The sequence below is a fragment of the Salmo salar genome, chromosome ssa11 (assembly GCF_905237065.1).
Source record: "Salmo salar chromosome ssa11, Ssal_v3.1, whole genome shotgun sequence".
NCBI lineage: Eukaryota > Metazoa > Chordata > Actinopteri > Salmoniformes > Salmonidae > Salmo > Salmo salar.
The window spans coordinates 69,753,439-69,773,957 of record NC_059452.1 but is presented as its reverse complement, the minus strand read 5'-3'; the positions used below and the strand labels follow the sequence as shown (position 1 = coordinate 69,773,957).

The 20,519-nt window shown below is 44.8% G+C and overlaps 1 protein-coding gene across 2 annotated transcripts in view; it reads left to right on the top strand.

The window, feature by feature from the left end:
• The window catches only part of LOC106562979 (tubulin polyglutamylase TTLL11-like), a 52,799-nt gene extending 35,547 nt beyond the window's left edge, over nucleotides 1–17,252 (top strand). For both annotated transcript variants that reach the window (XM_014128145.2, XM_045689884.1), the window contains exons 8-10: nucleotides 12,696–12,923; nucleotides 13,157–13,263; nucleotides 15,405–17,252. In XM_014128145.2, coding sequence (XP_013983620.1) covers nucleotides 12,696–12,923; nucleotides 13,157–13,263; nucleotides 15,405–15,775 — 706 coding nt within the window. In that variant the 3' untranslated portion in view covers nucleotides 15,776–17,252. The remainder of the gene's footprint in view (nucleotides 1–12,695; nucleotides 12,924–13,156; nucleotides 13,264–15,404) is intronic.
• Nucleotides 17,253–20,519: the final 3,267 nt, after the last annotated feature.

The following is a 20,519-nucleotide window of genomic DNA, read 5'->3' as shown; positions in this document are numbered from 1 at the left end:
AGCGTACATCACAGCTGAATAGGGCAGTATTTTCATATTTTATGAGTGATTTCATACTTTCTGTGAAGTCGTTCGCTGAAAATAAACTGAACAAGTAAAGTGATTTCTGGATTATTTTCCTCAACAAGGTGTAATGCCATAGTTACAGTACTGCCATAGATATCATGTATGACACCAATGACAACCAATGACAATGGTTCCTACTACCAGGAGAGCTATGACCTTCAGTTGTCATGGTGTTTGGCATTGGTATTCCCTTGTCGTCATTTCTGCCTTAGCCCACTTGTTTTCTATATCAGATGACGGGAGTATTGAGTTGCTTTTAAGCCGTCAAGAGTTTCGGATTGTCTTCTAGCCCACAATTCTGTTTGATTTAGCGTTTCAGTCTGCTGAAATCTGCTGAAAACTATAAAGTAGTGGAAAATGACACAACAAATCAAATTGCTTTGGTTCCCTTTATGTATTCTGCTAAGACGCACGCACCCACACACAGTACACACTCCCCCTGCTTTCTGCCAGGCGGGAACAAAAATGTGAGCGATCGTGTCAGGCAGGTGAGGCCGTGATTGCGTGGAGATGTGTTGTCAGCTGTGCAGATGGAGTGTGACAGAGTCCGATGGCTGCCTGTAGTGGAAAACGCTAATTATCCCCAACTAGCTAGCGCTAATGCTTATTAATTTAGCCATTTTAGATTTGATGTGTTGCTAAAACACGCAATCAGTGCAGCGCCGAGCGATACAGTGAACAAAATGAGAAGACGTTAATCATGTCTTCTTTTTTTTGAGTCACTGTGTGTGTGTGTGTGTGTGTGTCATGTGCTGTGTTTATCAACTCTATGCCTATCAAACCCATCGTTAAGAAAACTACGTGACGCAGCTATGGCAACAGCGGCCAAAACTTGCTGCTGATGTCTTCATCTGATATATGCTGAACTAGCCGCACTGACAAGCTCATTCCTCCCCCTCCATACCATCCACAGCAGCCAAACACGTCTGATTTACAGTAATGATCTGCAAAATTCAAATAAATGAAGTGTAAAAATGGATGGGAGACATTTTTGATTCGGGAATCGTCACGGGAACAAATGAACAATGTAATGCAGGGTGGCCAAGCGAGATTAGTGTGAGGTCACATCTGTGTGTCAAACCCACCCTGAAGGTGGTTCTAAGGCCAGGGCCCATATCCACAAAGCGTCTCAGATTGCTGATCCGGGATTTGTCCATATAATATTATGATCTAAAAGGCATAACTGCTCCTAGATCAGCACTCCTTCTCTGAGATGCTTTGTGAATACAGGCCTAGATCTTACTACCATCCATCCATAGCTTCTGGTACTGTTCATCTCTCTACTTCTCTCTCTCCCAGGGGATGTAGTGTGCTCAAAACAGAACAGGCAATAACAATGTTAGCAGGAAAGCAATAACAACTCGAACAACTCTGCAGTTTTCCCTGGTTTCACTGGAATTGGAATGGATACACTTCTGTTTTCCTCATCCTTGCTCTGGCTGGCTATTAATGAGTAATAACTGCTCACTCTCTCAGCATACCTCTAATTATCCAACATTTACTGTTCCAGAATGCATTTAAAACGATGATCAGGGACTCTCTTTAACTGTAGGAAAACAATGTGTTTTCAGCATCATTTGGGGAACTAAGACATTGCTTACTCAGCAGATGGTGCAGGTACATCCGTAACCAAACGTACCAGAGTGGATTATAACAGCAGGCAGCTTTAGACGCTGTAGAGAGGTAGGATGTAGGAAATGTAGGATGTAGAAAAGATGGCACATAGAAAGGTAGGATGTAGAATAGAGACATTCACAAATACAAAAGTATGTGGACACCCCTTCAAATTTAGGGATTTGGCTATTTCAGCTACACCGTTGCTGACCGGTGTATAAAATTGAGCACACACCCATGCAAACTCCATAGACAAACATTGGCAGTAGAATGGCCTTACTGAAGAGCTCAGTGACTTTCAAAGTGTCACTGTCATAGGATGCCACCTTTCCAACAAGTCAGTTCGTCAACTTTCTGCCCTTCTAGAGCTGCCCCGGTCAACGCTGTTATTGTGAAGTGGAAATGTCTAGGAGCAACAACGACTCAGTTGCGAAGTGGTAGGCCACACAAGCTCACAGAATGGGACCGCCGAGTGCTGAAGCTCATAAAAATCATCTGTCCTCGGTTGCAACACTCACTACCGAGTTCCAAACTGCCTTTGGAAGCAGCGTAAACACAAGAACTGTTCATCGGGAGCTTCGTGAAATGGGTTTCCATGGCCGAGCAGCCTAAAATCACCATGTGCAATGCCAACAGTCGACTGGAGTGGTGTAAACCTCGCCATCATTGAACTCTGGAGCAGTGGAAACACGTTCTCTGGAGTGATGAATCGCGCTTCACTATCTGGCAGTCCGACGGACAAATCTGGGATTGGCGGATGCCAGGAGAACGCTATTTGCCCCATGCATAGTGCCAACTGTAAAGTTTGGTGGAGGAATAATGTCTGGGGCTGTTTCTCATGGTTTGGGCTAGGCCCCTTAGTTCCAGTGAACGGAAATCTTAACGCTACAGCATACAATGACATTCTAGACTATTATGTGCTTCCACTTTGTGGCAACAGCTTGGGGAAGTCCCTTTTCTGTTTCAGCATGTCAATGCCCCCGTGCACAAAGTGAGGTCCATACAGAAATAGTTTGTCGAGATTGGTGTGGAAGACCTTGACTGGCCTGCACAGAGCCCTGACCTCAACCCCATCGAACACCAGTGGTGTAAAGTACTTAAGTAAAAATACATGAAAGTAGTTTTTTGGGGTATCTGTACTTTACTATTTATATTTGACTACTTTTACTTCCCTACATTCCTAAAGAAAAGTATGTACTTTTTACTCCATACATTTTCCCTGATACCCAAATGTACTCATTTACATTTTGAATGCTTAGCAGGACAGGAAAATGGTCTAATTCACATACTTATCAAGAGAACATCATTGGTCATCCCTACTGCCCATCCCTATCTGGCGCTCACTAAACACATGCTTTGTTTGTTAATTATGTCTGAGTGTTGGAGTGGCCCCTGGCTATCTGTAAAAAAATAAATGTATAAATGCAAATAGTCTGGGTAGCTATTTGATTATCTGTTCAGGAGTCTTATGGCTTGGGGATAGAAGCTGTTAAGAAGCTTTTTGGACCTAGACTTGGTGTTCCGGTACCACTTGCCGTGTGGTAACAGAGAGAACAGTCTATGACTAGGGTGGCTGGAGTCTGGCAATTTTTAGGGCCTTCAACTGACACCGCCTCGTATAGAGGTCCTGGATGGCAGAAAGCTTGGCCCAGTGATGTACTGGGCCGTACGTACTACCCTCTGTAGTGCCTTGTGGTCGGAGGCTGAGCAGTTACCATACCAGGCAGTGATGCAACCAGTCCGGATGCTCTCGATGGTGCAGCTGTAGAACTTTTTGAGGATCTGAGGACCCATGCCAAATCTTTTCAGTCTCCTGAGGGAGAATAGGTGTTGTCGTGCCCTCTTCACGACTGTCTTGGTGTGTTTGGACCATGATAGTTCATTGGTGATGTGGACACCAAGGAACTTGAAGCTCTCAACCTGCTCCACTACAGCCCCGTCGATGAGAATTGGGGCGTGCTCGGTCCTCCTTTTCCTGTAGTCCACGATCGTCTCCTTTTGTCTTGATCACGTTGAGGGAGAGGTTGTTATCCTGGCACCACACTGCCAGGTCTCTGACCTCCTCCCTATAGGCTGTCTCATCATTGTTGGTGATCAGGCCTACCACTGTGTCATCAGCAAACTTAATGATGGAGTTGGAGTCAAATATAGAGGCAAAGTAAAAAATAGAGAGCGGGGAAATACATTGGTGAGGTTTGACAGGAGGGAGTGAGAGAGCTAGACAGGCAGGATGAATAATTACGCTTCGACCGACACCCAGAGAGAGGTAGAATGGAGAGGTTTGATGGTATCACTTGACACACTCAGACATGCAGCACTCTCACCTAGCACATTAATCTTTCAGCACAGACTGTGTTACGGTGTTACACTGAGCTACGGTGAGCTGAGGTGTGTCGCGGTGAGCAACGACGTGTGTCCTGTGCCGTCGGCGAGGGCGATTTGAGTCGGAACAAGGTGTGTGTGCATGTGTGTGTGTGTGTTTTTTTTTTTTCAAATTTTTATTTATATTTTTTATTTGTTTAAAATGTTTTTTTTAATTTTTTTAAATGTACATTTAATTTTTTTTTATGTTTTACCTTTTATTTAACTAGGCAAGTCAGTTAAGAACAAATTCTTATTTTCATTGACGGCCTAGGAACAGTGGGTTAACTGCCTTGTTCAGGGGCAGAACGACAGATTTTGTACCTTGTCAGCCCGGGGAAGCTTTACCTGACTAAAAGCCACTTCACTTAGGGCTGCGTGAGGGCTGTGTGAGTTCCCCTATCCTCTTCACGCTGTATCCTACTACTACTACTACTACTACAACTACAACAACAACAACAAGCTCTCGGACAACACCGCTGTCCTCGGGCTCCAGATTCGTCCGTCGGACTGCCAGATGGTAAAGCGTTCATCACTCCAGAGAACGCGTTTCCACTGCTCCAGAGAGCTTTTACACCACTCCGGTCGACACCAACGGCCACAACCCAATTGAGATGGTTTGCGTCATCACTCTTTTTCCCCAACACTCCTATTCAACTTCAATGGGATGCTTCAGCCTGAATCTGCATTTCATCTTTAAATCCGTCTTTTCCCATCCAGTGAAGGCTCCGATTCAGAAGTAGAAAATCAGTCAGCTGCACACTTTAGTAAACAACAACAGAGTTGTTGATCAATGCTACTTTCTCGCCTCTGTATTCACGTTGGTTACTGGAGGGTGAAGATTCACAAAGTTGCTGTGAGAAAGTGGAATATAGATTGTTTTAGCTCCTTAGCTGGCTACGGTTGGCTTGGCAGGGAGTGTTTTGGAAACGCTAGCTGCTGGTTAAACCCCCTTCTGCAGTGTGACAGCAGGTTTAAGAGTTATGTGGCCACTCTGCTGCTACCACCACAGCAATTTCAGTGGAGAGGGAGAGATGTGGGAGGGAGAGCGAGAGATGGAAAGGGATATGGGAGGGAGAGATGGAGTGGATGACAGGAGAGTGGACAGATAAAGGGTGGGAATGAGGTTTTTTCTTCTGTCATTGATTTGCTGTAGCTCAGCACTGTGAGGGCTTAGTGGTTACCCTTTCCAATGGACAGACATTATCTCCTCTCCATCTCTCTTTCTCTCTCTCAGCCCTACTATGCACCAACAGTAGACCCTAATCGCTCCTCTGCACTCTATCCATTCTCCTATTTCTCCACAATTTTTTTTAGCTTCTCTGTCCTTTTCTCTCTCCCTCTCTTGCTCAACCTATTGTGCACTCTTTCTCTTGCCTCCACCCTGTTACCATCACCCGCACATAATCATCCAGGGTAAATCTACTTTCCAGTTTGTAGAAACAAAGTCAGACAACACTTTCTTTGGACAAGAAATGTCATCATTTCTCTCCTAGATGAGCCGTATTTAAAGGGGAAAATCATTTTGATGATGTGGCTGGTGACACTTTGCTTCTTGAAAGTCCAATATCTTGACAACTTGACTGATGACATGCACAACACTTTGGGACTGTATTAACAGTCAACTAATGAAAAAAATGTTGAGTGGATAATTGGTCGTTGCTGTTTTCTGGGCCTGTCGAATAGTATAGTTGTAAAGCTCTCTTTCTCTCTTTCGCTCTCTGCTTTTCACATCTGCAGCATTCGTAAGCTCACAAGGACAGACTATACAGTACCAGTCAAAAGTTTGTACACACCTACTCATTCAAGTTTTTTTTATTTTATTTGTACTATTTTCTACATTGTAGAATAATAGTGAAGACATCAAAACTATGCAATAACACATGGTAACCAAAAAAGTGTTAAACAAATCAAAATATATTTGAGATTCTTCAAAGTAGCCACCCTTTGCCTTGATGAGAGCTTTTCATACTCTTGGCATTCTCTCAACCAGCTTCATGAGGTAGTCACCTGGAATGCATTTCAATTAACATGTGTGCCTTGTTAAAAGTTAATTTGTGGAATTTCTTGCCTTAATGCGTTTGAGCCAATCAGTTGTTGTGACAAGGTAGGGGTGGTATACAGAAGATAGCCCTAGTTGGTAAAATACCAACTCCATATTATGGCAAGAATAGCTCAAATAGGCAAAGAGAAATGACAGTCCATCCTTTAAGACATGAAGGTCAGTCAAAGTTTCTTCAAGTGCCATCGCAAAAACCATCAAGCGCTATGATGAAACTGGCTCTCATGAGGACCGCCACAGGAAAGGAAGACCCAGAGTTACCTCTGCTGCAGAGGATAATTTCACTAGTCAACTGCACCTTAGATTGCAGCCCAAATAAATGCTTTACAGAGTTCAAGTAACAGACACATCTCAACATCAACTGTTCAGAGTAGACTGCGTGAATCAGGCCTTCATGGTCGAATTGCTGCAAAGAAACCACTACTAAAGGACACCAATAAGAAGAAGAGACTTGCTTGGGCCAAGAAACACGAGCAATGGACATTAGACCGGTGGAAATCGGTCCTTTTGGTCTGAGTCCAAATTTGAGACTTTGGGTTCCAACTGCCGTGTCTTTGTGAGATGCAGAGTAGGTGAACAGATGATCTCTGTGTGGTTCACACCGTGAAGCATGGAGGAGAAGTTGTGATGGTGCTTTGCTGGTGACACTGTTTCATTTATTTAGAATTCAAGGCACACTTAACCAGCATGGCTACCACAGCATTCTGCAGCAATACGCCATCCCATCTGGTTTGCGCTTTGTTTTTCACCACACAATGACCCACAATGACACCTCCAGGCTGTGTAAAGGCTATTTGACCAAGAAAGAGAGTGGAGTGCTGCATCATATGACCTGGCCTCCACAATCACCTGACCTCAACCCAATTGAGATGGTTTGGGATGAGTTAGACCGCAGAGTGAAGAAAAAGCAGCCAACAAATGCTCAGCATATGTGGGAACTCCTTTTAAGACTTGGAAAATAATTCCAGGTGAAGCTGCATGAAAGAATGCCAAGAGTGTGCAAAGCTATCAAGGCAAAGGGTGGCTACTTTGAAGAATCTCAAAAATAAAATACACTGCTCAAAAAAATAAAGGGAACACTTAAACAACACAATGTAACTCAAAGTCAACCACACTTCTGTGAAATCAAACTGTCCACTTAGGAAGCAACACTGCTTGACAATAAATTTCACATGCTGTTGTACAAATGGAATAGACAACAGGTGGAAATTATAGGCAATTAGCAAGACACCCCCAATAAAGGAGTGGTTCTGCAGGTGGGGACCACAGACCACTTCTCAGTTCCTATGCTTCCTGGCTGATGTTTTGGTCACTTTTGAATGCTGGCGGTGCTTTCACTCTAGTGGTAGCATGAGACAGAGTCTACAACCCACACAAGTGGCTCAGGTAGTGCAGCTCATCCAGGATGGCACATCAATGCGAGCTGTCGCAAGAAGGTTTGCTGTGTCTGTCAGCGTAGTGTCCAGAGCATGGAGGCGCTACCAGGAGACAGGCCAGTACATCAGGAGACGTGGAGGAGGCCGTAGGAGGGCAACAACCCATCAGCAGGACCGCTACCTCCGCATTTATGCAAGGAGGAGCAGGAGAAGCACTGCCAGAGCCCTGCAAAATGACCTCCAGCAGGCCACAAATGTGCATGTGTCTGCTCAAACGGTCAGAAACAGACTCCATGAGGGTGGTATGAGGGCCTGACGTCCACAGGTGGGGGTTGTGCTTACAGCCCAACACCGTGCAGGACGTTTGGCATTTGCCAGAGAACACCAAGATTGGCAAATTCGCCACTGGCGCCCTGTGCTCTTCACAGATGAAAGCAGGTTCACACTGAGCACGTGACAGACGTGACAGAGTCTGGAGACGCCGTGGAGAACGTTCTGCTGCCTGCAACATCCTCCAGCATGACCGGTTTGGCGGTGGGTCAGTCATGGTGTGGGGTAGCATTTCTTTGGGGGGCCGCACAGCCCTCCATGTGCTCGCCAGAGGTAGCCTGACTGCCATTAGGTACCGAGATGAGATCCTCAGACCCCTTGTGAGACCATATGCTGGTGCGGTTGGCCCTGGGTTCCTCCTAATGCAAGACAATGCTAGACCTCATGTGGCTTGAGTGTGTCAGCAGTTCCTTCAAGAGGAAGGCATTGATGCTATGGACTGGCCCACCCGTTCCCCAGACCTGAATCCAATTGAGCACATCTGGGACATCATGTCTCGCTCCATCCACCAACGCAACGTTGCACCACAGACTGTCCAGGAGTTGGCGGATGCTTTAGTCCAGGTCTGGGAGGAGATCCCTCAGGAGACCATCCACCACCTCATCAGGAGCATGTCCAGGCGTTGTAGGGAGGTCATACAGGCACGTGGAGGCCACACACACTACTGAGCCTCATTTTGACTTGTTTTAAGGACATTACATCAACGTTGGATCAGCCTGTAGTGTGGTTTTCCACTTTAATTTTGAGTGTGACTCCAAATCCAGACCTCCATGGGTTGATAAATTGGATTTCCATTGATTATTTTTGTGTGATTTTGTTGTCAGCACATTCAACTATGTAAAGAAAAAAGTATTTAATAAGATTATTTCTTTCATTCAGATCTAGGATGTGTTGTTTAAGTGTTCCCTTTGTTTTTTTGAGCAGTATATATTTTGATTTGTTTAACACTTTTTTTTTTTTTTTGGTTTCTACATGATTCCATACGTGTTATTTCATAGTTTTGATGTCTTCACTATTATTCTACAATGTAGAAAATAGTACAAATACAGAAAAACCCTTGAATGAGTAGGTGCGTCCAAACTTTCAACTGGTACTGTATGTTTTTCACTTCTGTCTTTATTCTCTGCCTTATTCTGCTCTCTGTCATTCATCAAAGCGTGGCACGCAATGCATAAAGGTCAAATCGAATAGGTAACGTCAAATACAAAGATATTCCTAGAGAACTGTCTTGAGACAGAATGGGTTCAAACTGAGTCTGACATAGAAACATGACAGTTAGTCTGTGCGAGCAGAGGGATGAGGTGTGTGTCTCTCTCTACATTCTTTGTCTAAGTCATGAATGTCAAGCGCTCTCTGTTCTCCCGAGCAGCAGTAGGCCACTCAGAACTCAACGCTAATTGTTCTGCCGCAACAGCTCTGCTCAACACTGCTGAATATCCTCCACAGCCAACGCTGAGTGTTTCTGAATTGCTCACATAGGACACACAGATACAGTATCTCACAAAAGTGAGTACACCCCTCACATTTTTGTAAATATTTGAGTATATCTTTTCATGTGACAACACTGAAGAAATGACACTTTGCTACAATGTAAAGTAGTGAGTGTACAGCTTGTATAACAGTGTAAATTTGCTGTCCCCTCAAAATAACTCAACACACAGCCATTAATGTCTAAACCGCTGGCAACAAAAGTGAGTACACCCCTAAGTGAAAATATCCAAATTGGGCCCAAAGTGTCAATATTTTGTGTGGCCACCATAATTTTCCAGCACTGCCTTAACCCTCTTGGGCATGGAGTTCACCAGAGCTTCACAGGTTGCCACTGGAGTCCTCTTCCACTCCTCCATGACGACATCACGGAGCTGGTGGATGTTAGAGACCTTGCACTCCTCCACCTTCCGTTTGAGGATGCTCAATAGGGTTTAGGTCTGGAAACATGCTTGGCCAGTCCATCTCCTTTACCCTCAGCTTCTTTAGCAAGGCAGTGGTCGTCTTGGAGGTGTGTTTGGGGTCGTTATCATGTTGGAATACTGCCCTGCGGCCCAGTCTTCGAAGGGAGGGGATCATGCTCTGCTTCAGTATGTCACAGTACATGTTGGCATTCATGGTTCCCTCAATTAACTGTAGCTCCCCAGTACCGGCAGCACTCATGCAGCCCCAGACCATGACACTCCCACCACCATGTAGGCAAGACACACTTGTCTTTGTACTCCTCACCTGGTTGCCGCCACACACGCTTGACACCATCTGAACCAAATAAGTTTATCTTGGTCTCATCAGACCACAGGACATGGTTCCAGTAATCCATGTCCTTAGTCTGCTTGTCTTCAGCAAACTGTTTGCGGGCTTTCTTGTGCATCATCTTTAGAAGAGGCTTCCTTCTGGGACGACAGCCATGCAGACCAATTTGATGCAGTGTGCGGCGTATGGTCTGAGCACTGACAGGCTGACCCCCACCCCTTCAACCTCTGCAGCAATGCTGGCAGCACTCATACATCTATTTCCCAAAGAAAACCTCTGGATATGACGCTGAGCACGTGCACTCAACTTCTTTGGTCGACCATGGCGAGGCCTGTTCTGAGTGGAACCTGTCCTGTTAAACCACTGTATGGTCTTGGCCACCGTGCTGTAGCTCAGTTTCAGGGTCTTTGCAATCTTCTTATAGCCCAGGCCATCTTTATGTAGAGCAACAATTATTTTTTTCAGATCCTCAGAGAGCTCTTTGCCATGAGGTAAATGTTGAACTTCCAGTGACCAGTCAGTATGAGAGAGTGTGAGAGCGATGACACCAAATTTAACACACCTGCTCCCCATTCACACCTGAGACCTTGTAACACTAACGAGTCACATGACACCGGGGAGGGAAAATGGCTTATTGGGCCCGATTTGGACATTTTCACTTAGGGGTGTACTCACTTGCATTGCCAGCGGTTTAGACATTAATGGCTGTGTGTTGAGTTATTTTGAGGGGACAGCAAATTTACACTGTTATACAAGCTGTACACTCACTACTTTACATTGTAGCAAAGTGTCATTTCTTCAGTGTTGTCACATGAAAAGATATACTCAAATATTTACAAAAATGTGAGGGGTGTACTCACTTTTGTGAGATACTGTACATCCCTGGAGCTCCCCTGTCTCCTTCCAGCATGTGTGAATGTATATTAACCTGCTCTTAGGTCTTTAACCAGGGCAGCCCAAAACTCCTAACTACCTAGCAGAGCTAGCACTTAACCACCTACCTCTGAAAGAAGGAAGTTAAGAAAGACTAAGTTCTTACACAGCTTCTGGAAGGGCGAGTTGTGTTCGTCTCCTCTGCTAGAACACGTGTGAGGGATTTGTTCCACTTCGACTAAAGGAGCAGAACAGCAAAATGTTTTTAACAACATTTACAGTTTTTCCCCAATGTGCTGCTGATTTGGACAAGTCAGTATCCTGTCGAGATGAAGGTGAGGTGGTATGCGGGGAGAGTGAGGATTAGAGATTGCATTGTAAGCTCAAATGTTTTGTTCTCGGGAAGTGGTACTCTGATCCCCTGTTTTTAGTTGTGTTTGTGACTGGTTTTCCGGATTGGCTTTACATTTCTGTTGACGTTGTCCTTTGTTCATTAAACACAAGCCTACTTCAGCATATTCAGCCATTGTATAGGAGAGGAATACAGATATAACCTACAGCAATTTAAACCAGAGTGCTGAGAGTGCTACCTCATTTGTCCTCTGTGTGCGTGCGGGTTCTTTTACCTGTGTGGGTGCTGCGGGCAGTGGGTGCATTATCCTAATGATTCGCCACAGTGGGCCATTGGTGGTAGACCCCTGGTCCCTCTCTCTGAGTACATGGGAGCACCGCTAGAAGGATGGTGGGATGAACTCCTGCACTCTGTCCTCTCTGGCCCTCTCTCTCCTCCCTTCGGGCCCCTCTTCCTCCCCTGCCTCAAGGACTAATTGAAAGTAAGGCGTGTGGCCTGCATCACATTAACATAATTCAAAAATAATTGCTTTTGTTTATCCTTGAACCATAAGAATCTTATGTTGTTCTCTCTCCTCCTCTCCCTTGGTCCGCTAAGACAGGCCTAGACGTCTGGGTAAGGCCCAGGAACAGAGAGGAGAGCTTAGCATCTTCCTCTCTTCACCACTTAGTTTCTGTCTTGTTTGTAGTCCGTCTGGTTGCTGGCCTTTTAGGTGACATTTGCGACGTGCGTGTGGGCCAGGCATGAGTGTGTTATCTGCTCCAGTGAAGAGCCACAGCACAGTGCTTGTATAGACAGATTATTTAATCTCCCGGCAGAGCGCAGTGAAACCTTCCATCCATATATCCTTACCTTCCGTCCTCCTTTTCCTCCGGCTCCCCTGTCCAGCTTCTTTCTTTTTTTCTTTCTTTTCTCTTCTCTTCTCTTCTCTTCTCTTCTCTTCTCTTCTCTTCTCTTCTCTTCTCTTCTCTTCTCTTCTCTTCTCTTCTCTTCTCTTCTCTTCTCTTCTCTTCTCTTCTCTTCTCTTCTCTTCTCTTCTCTTCTCTTCTCTTCTCTTCTCTTCTCTTCTCTTCTCTTTTCCCTCTCCAGTATACCAGCTGACTCATTAGGCTGGCCTTATGCTCCTATGTCCAGAAGGACTATAGAGGCCATTACTCAGCCCTGCTGCCTGGGTACATAGGGTCAGGCACGCATCAGTGTTACATCACTATAGGCGTCTACACAAGATGGATACCCGCTCTTATTCACTCATAGATCACCTCCTATCAACACACAATTCCCCTAAATAACCTCTCTCTCTCAATCTATCTCTGTCTTCTCTCACTCACTCACTCTCACACACACCTGACCTCCGTAGAATAGGTGAATCTAGTGGATACACCCACTTCCCATCAATAACCCTCCCCCTCTCCTCCCCCAGGTCCTACCCAGAGCACCAGCAGGAGGAGATGTTGGGGTCACCAGTGAGGGGGACTGGGGAGGAGGGGCGTGTCCTGCCCTCTATGTGTCTGAAGCAGGTGTTCCCTAAGTACACCAAGCAGTTCAGCTACCTGCGGACCGTGGAGCGCATCACTGCCCTCTTCCTGCGCTTCCTGGGGGTCAAGGGCAACATGCGCCTGGGGCCCACTGGCTTCAGAACCTTCATCAGGTACTAGTTCCTCTTCCTCACCCCTACACACAGAGTCAGAGAGCTTACATTGGTATGCGTGTGTACTTATTGTCAACTAGTTCCTTGGCATGGTGCTTTTTAATAAGTAACCTATTTGGTCAGTTGTATCAAGCAATTCCGCTTCTTGGATGCCAATGGTATGGTGTGTTGTGCTTTTTCTACTCAATGAAACCAGTAGGCTACATAAAACCATACTATCTGTCTGTGTGTAGGAACTGTAAACTGAGCAACAGTCATTTCTCCATGGCGACTGTGGATATCCTCTACATCGACATCACACGACGCTGGGCCAGCATGCTGCCTGACTCCAGAGAAGCGGGTAACCCTCCAGCCAATCACAAGTCACCTCTCACACAGCTCACCAGTCACGAATCACTCTGCCCACCAACAACAACAAACCGTAATTGTGTTAGCCCGCTGAACTAAATACTAAGCATTAGTTGGGGGAGCTAATGCATGTCTTCAGCTCTCTGGCAGAACTAGCTGTGACCTTTTTAGAATTGGCCAGGTTTTGTTTTTGGCTCTAACTGTTCACGGAATCCCCTCTCACATCATTGAAATGAGCTCACAGCGTAGTGACAACATTTGTGAGAGCATCCACTCTGAATAATTCACCAGCTTCCACCTGAAAATATGCAGATGGGGCAGGATGATGAGGAAGAGAGGGGTACAGCGGTACGATTTGATTGAATGCTGTTCGAGTTTCCTCTTGTTGGGCTCGGTTGGCATGGCGGGACAGTTTTTAGCAGGACGCAACGCGAGGAGTGAGTTGAATATTTGGTTCCAGACCAAAATCAAGGGGTGAGAATTTGGTCATTACCCCTACGGGTAATAGGAAAACAGAGCCAATCTCTCTCTGATGATTGGGTTGCAGTGTTGGGGAGGGAAGGATTGTGGAGTAGGGGTAGGGATAAGGCAAGTATTTATTATTAATAATTAAGTTTTGTGTTTTGGGAAGAGGGAAGCGCTGACTCAGGACTTTAGCTGAATGCTAAAAGCCCCTTATCACCTCAGAAGAAAGTCGCTCTCTCTCTCGCTCTCTGGCTTTCTCCCCCCCCCACCCATGAGACTTTATAGGAAAATAACTCTCGCCCTCACTTCAATCCTTGTTTTTCACTTTCTTCGCGTGTTTCACACACTCATCCTAACGTTTTATTGAGAACCACAGCACAGTTTGAAACGTGTGGTAAATAGTAAAAGCTAGAATAAATGGTGTGCAATGTGCAAGTACTATATATTTAAGAGATGTAGTGTACCTACCTGGATGGTGTGTCTCTGGGTGTGTTCTGGGTGTTTTAAGTTTAGGACAGTCAGAGCTTCTGTGTGTAGTTGTTAGGTTGATTTATTAGTTTGACTTCATCTTGATGTGGATACCTAGAGGTGTGGCATATCAAGAAGCTGGTTAAACTGGGGACAATAAAAGGTCACGCTCTAAAATGTGCAGTTTTGACCAGGAATGTCGACCAGAGCCGTTGCCAGAGAATTGAATGTTAATTTCTCTACCATGAGCCACCTCCAAAGTTGTTTTTAGAGAATTTGGCAGTATGTTCAACTGGCCTCAAAACCACAGACTACGTGGCGTCTTGTGGGCAAGCGGTTTGCTGATGTCAACAGAGTGCCCCATGATGGCGGTGGGGTTATGGCATGGGCAGGCATAAGCTACTTACAAGAGGGATGTGGGAGAGCTAGTGGACAGCTACGGACACAATTGCATTGTATTGATGGCAATTTGAATGCAGAGATACCGTGACGAGACCCTGAGGCCCATTGTCGTCCCATTCATCTGCCGCCATCACCTCATGTTTCAGCATGATAATGCACGGCCCCATGTTGTAAGGATCTGTACACAATTCCAGGAAGCTGAAGATGGCCCAGTTCTTCCACGGCCTGCATACTCACAAGACATGTCACCCATTGAGCATGTTTGGGATGCTCTGGATCGACGTGTACGACAGCGTGTTCCAGTTCCTGCCAATATCTAGCAAATTCCATTGAATAGGAGTGGGACAACATTCCACAGGCCACAATCAGCCTGATCAACTTAATGTGAAAGAGATGTGTTGTACTGCATGAGGCAAATGGTGGTCACACCAGATACTGTCTGGTTTTCTCATCCACTCACCTACTTTTTTTTTTTTTTTTTAAGGTATCTGTGACCAACCGATGCATATCTCTATTCCCAATCATGTGAAATCCGTAGATTAGGGCCAAATTTATTTATTTAAATTGACTGATTTCCTATATGAACTGTAACTCAGTAAAATCTTAGAAATTGCATGTTGCGTTTTATATTTTTGTTCAGTATAGTTACTCATTTTTGGAGAGTGACTCAAGGATCAGGGAGAATCAGTTTGATACACAGCAAATACTCTCTCTCTTCCACCTCCCTGTTTCTTCCTTTTCCCGCTCTCCTCTGACCCTTCTCCCTCTACCACATCTCTTCTATTTGTCTCCTCTCAGGGATGGGTCTGCAGGCATTTGTGGAGGCCTTCTTCTACCTGGCCCAGCGCCGGTTCAAGTCCCTCCCCCTGAGGGAGCAGGTGGTGTCCCTGCTGGAGGTGTGTGAGGCTCAGCTGGAGAACCAGGGAAGAGGGGATCCTGGAGGAGCTCTACCCGAGGACAGCACCGCCTCCACCAGGCGCTCTGTAAGCTGCGGCAGGACCCAGACAGGCAGGACTCAACACCCCCACCATATGTCAACCTCCGCCCCAGGCCAGGCTCTGTCGGCCCCCCAGCTCTGCTCCCCGGCCACCCCGCGCAGGGCCTCGTCCCAAGACTACAGGCTGCATCAGAGACTACGGCCCACACACAAGGGCAATGTAGAGAACTGACCCGACTGGGGCCTAAGGAGCTATACTCACACACGCTCACCCACACACACACACTGCTAACAGAGGAACACAAAGACTGGCTCAAATTCCCCCAGGGGGTCCTGTTGAGAGAAGAGACACAGATTGTTGGGAGCTGACCTCAGAGGCTCAGCACCATGAGGCCTTTTCTGGAATTCATTACTTTTCCTTAAAAAGAAGAGGAGGAAGTCCACAGGGTGGTTGAGGAAGTGGGAGAACGAGGTGTGTGTGTGTGTGTGTGTCAAGAAAGGCCACTCAGGTCCTGCGGGGGAGATGGTTGGTTGTAAGGCCCTGCTTGAGATGCAATTATTGATTAATAACTTCAGGGTCGGTTGTGTCTCGCTTCAGCCCTGTCGAGCAACCCACTGAGCAATCACACACACACGCTCTCTCTTCAGGGAAACACACGTACTGCAGTTTTACACACAGTGTATGTTGCGGGTATGGATCTGAGCATTTCCACGATAGCTTTAGAACCTACAACATTTGCACAAATGTGTGTGTGTGTTTGCATGCATGTGTGTTTAGTGTATTTGATATAATGGCCATAAACTGTAAGGGCCAGCGGTTCTGCCATTCGGCTGTTCCTGCTCACAGAACCAATCAGTGATGAGATGTCTCATCATTGTACCAAAGGGAAAAGGACATCCTCCCAGACAGTTCCGCCCAATCACAAATCGTCCCTTAGCCCAACAGTACCCCCATGCACTGAAGACCACCTGAGAAGATTGGATGGTATATAAATAATATGAAGAAAAAAACCCAGCCTATCTGAAGACAAAGTGAAGTAATTAAAGAATTGCCAATACCTATCATATACTCTCAGATCTCCAGAAGTGCATAGGTTGTATGGGCTATGGTTTGATTTGGGACTGGGCATTTCCTCTCCTTTCATAACAGCAGCTACTCCAATAACATAGCAGCCTTAGACAAACAGCAGTGAGAGAGACAGATGGTTACTCAAAATGGCCGCCACAGACACAATAGGAGCACATCTCCTTTGCTTTGACACCCTACATGGGGAATAGGAAGTTATGAGACAGAACCAGGACTGTATCAGGAGAATGCTGTCATTCAACACTGCTTGTTTACGAATACTGTGTCATCCGTATCCATAGGAATGTTTTTGAATTGTATTTGATTTTGTTCGTTTTTCTCAACATAATTTATTCCCGTCAGTCAGTGTCACCTATAAACAGTTGCTGCTTGCAGGAGAATGAAACTAAACACTAAAGCTATCATATTGGTTCCTTCAGTACCATATGGGCTGCTGCTTGTCCACATGCCCATAATTAAGAACACACACTACACTACTAAGACTATAGACGTTTGCTCCATCTACTACTGTACTCCACCACAGCATCTGAGAATAGAGATACTTAACCATAACCTCCATTGGGATGTACTGTGCGTCTGTTCATAGCACTGCAATACAGAATAAAGGACTGTATTTAAACCAGTTGAAAGGGTTTTTCTTGGTCTCTGAATGAATACTGACAGATTGTTGTTTTTACGATCTCTTAACTCCCAATAGGTTTTGAATGTACAGTACATATAAATATTTTCCTGCGCCAGTGTGGATGAAGGTGTATGGGGTCAATTTAGAGCCATATGTATTGAATTCAAAATAAAATAAATCGTGAACATGAAAAATAAAGTTGAGAATGTAGGCGGCGCTGCGGCAGGTAGCCTAGTGGTTAGAGCGTTTGGGCCAGTAACCCGAAACGTTGCTAGGTGGAATCCCCGAGCTGACAAGGTAAACATCTGTCATTCTGCCCCTGAACAATGCAGTTAACCCACTGTTCCTAGGCCGTCATTGTAAATAAGAATTTGTTTGCCTAGTTAAATATAAAAATGTAAAAATTTTCGAGGACGGGTGAAATATTGGATGTTGAAATCAAAAACCAAACGATTGAAAGCAAAATGTATAGAATTGGAAACAAAAATAAAATGTCAAAAGCAAAACCCCAAAACTTGTAAGCAGATAATTTAAAGCGAGAGCAAAATTCTATGACAAAATATATTTTTTTTTAATATTTGAAAACGAATGCAAAAAATCGTTTTCGGTTAAAATTTCCACCAATCCTATTGAATAGATTTTGCCTGCATGTACTACCTTTTGGTTACGCTACTCGTATTTTTCCTTTTGAATGTCTGTTTCTTTGCTTTCACTGCCGAGATTTTCGATTGCGAGTTTTGGCATTATTTTTACGTGAATGGAGGGGTTTAGAGGGAGGCGTAGACAATGAGTCTCCATTGGTCCGCTAGTTTTGGACTGACGGTTCGTCTTAACCCAATCGATGCTTTGTCTGACGTCACCTCGTTTTAGGGTTTTAGCTAACGTACTTGAACATTTGGAGACCCAAGATATAGGCTTCAGTAGCCATGCGCAAATGAATAACACTATAGCGCCAAACCTACTGAGTTGATTTATAGAATGTTTTAATTCTATGCCAGGACTTTTCACAGCATTTTTTACCATTTGCATCTTGTTAAATGTTAGCCACTATCAGTAACCACCATCAGTTATACCCATAACCTACATTTATAACTGTCATTTGAATGTTAATTTCCTTAAATTTAGCATCATTCCATTACAATGTTATTTTAGCATTCTTTCCTCTGTCACATTCATGTGGTTGTTCCTGAGTATCCCTAGCAATAGTGGATCATATTAGACTAGCGTATTACAAGTTGTGCAATAATGTAGCCTGCTTGAATGATTATGGAATGCTCGTTTAAACCTGGAGCCTGGCATAGTTCATGAAGGTTCACGACTAAGTTCCATGATTAGTGATAATTATTAGAGTAAATTTATAGGACTAACTGTTCAACCCCTATTGTACACTTTAAGCACCTTCCAATATTATTATTTTATTAGATTTTTTTTTTACACTTTTTACCCAATTGCAATTGGTAGTTGCAGGCTTGTCCCATCGCTGCAACTCCCGTACAGACTCGGGAGAGGTGAAGGTCGAGAGCCATGCGTTCCCCCGAAACACGACCCTGCCAATCCGCACTGCTTCTTGACACACTGCTCGCTTAACCCGGAAGCCAGCCGCACTAACGTGCCGGAGAAAACCCCGTGCAACTGGCGAACGTATCAGTGTGCATGTGCCCGGCCCGTCAAAGGAGTCTCTAGAGCACGATGGGACAAGGTCGTCCCGGCCGGCCAAACCCCCTAACCCGGACGACCCTGGGCCAATTGTGTGTCGCCTCATGGGTCTCCCGGTCGCGGCTGCGACACAGCCTGGGATCGAACCGGATCTGTAGTGACGTGTCAAGCACTGCAGTGCCTTAGACCACTGCGTCACTCAGGAGCCGAATTGAATATTATTTAATATGGCAATTTTCAGGATGAATCAAACCACAGTATTTTTTTTTATTCAACAATATATTTTGGCCATAAAAGCTCTCCAAACCGTTTTTTTTACTATTAATAAATGTTTTCCTCACCCTAAATAATATACAAGATCAGAGTATTTTAAATATGCTGAAAAGGAGACTAATATGCATGTATTTAAATGGATTTCTTTTATTGACCCCTAATATTCTGAACTGTTCTGTCCATATATTCTTGTGAATCTGTTGAGAAAACATTTGGTGTGCCTTTAATTAGAGTTAAGGAATTGCTTTAGATAAATGTACTGAAAACCCTATTGAATGAAAACTCCACAAAAAAATCTGTTGACCAGCAAGTTTTTAACGATTTAATTAAATCTATTCAGCACGCTCAAGGGAATCACGCCTGCAACGCCCGTTAACTTATGTAGGTGCTTAAGTCGGAATACCAACTACGGAGAGGTGCGTAGGAAAGGCATGTATAGGAAAGGCGTACATTTCCTAAGTCTGATTCGGGCCTTAAGTGAGCCTCATGGGAGCAATTAAAGGCATCTCTGTGAAATAAGCATGAGGAGGCATTATGAATGAGGTCCGTTCCCTATCCACCGACTTCTCGCTAGCTCCCTGCTCCTAGGCCTGAGTCAGCCTCTGAAGTGTATGTGGAAAGACAAGGCGTTATGTTATAGGATGATGGTAATGCTCTGCTTTGCATCATTCTGGGCTGCTTGTGTCTAATCTTAGATTTGTTAGATCTTACATAATGTACATTTTCTGCACAGTTTAATATGTGGTCCACAGCATGTGTGGTGAGGTCCGTGGCTGGGTAGGCACTGGCTATGATCAAATCCAGATATAAGGACCTATTCAATCTGTATCGCTGAAGTGTTACAGATTGCACGATAGAAATTTAAAGGTAAGTTCCGATTGAGCTGACATACTGTGTGCAGCATTTAACGTGAATGCGGTCTCCGCTAACATGGAAACATTGCCTTTAAATTTCAATCACGCTGTTACGCTGAACTTCCGCGATACGGATTGAGTCGAGCCCTTAGTCACAGATACACATTGATAATGCCCAACTTCACCATACAACAGATAGCTCTAACAACCAGTGATATAGGCTATTAACTGAAATTGACAAACAATTTTCACCAAATGTAAATACCAATGTAGCCAAGATAAAAATAAATTAAAAAGAGCCTCCAATGGCAGCATATTTCGTATCATCTGACAAAATGACACTGCACAACTGAGCTCCGCTGTAGACCGATGTAGCATCCACAGTTACAACCAATAGGTGGAAATAAAAGACCAATGTATGGACACATTTTATCTGAATAGTTTTCATTTCAAACTCCATAGCCTTTCACAATGGATTTACAAT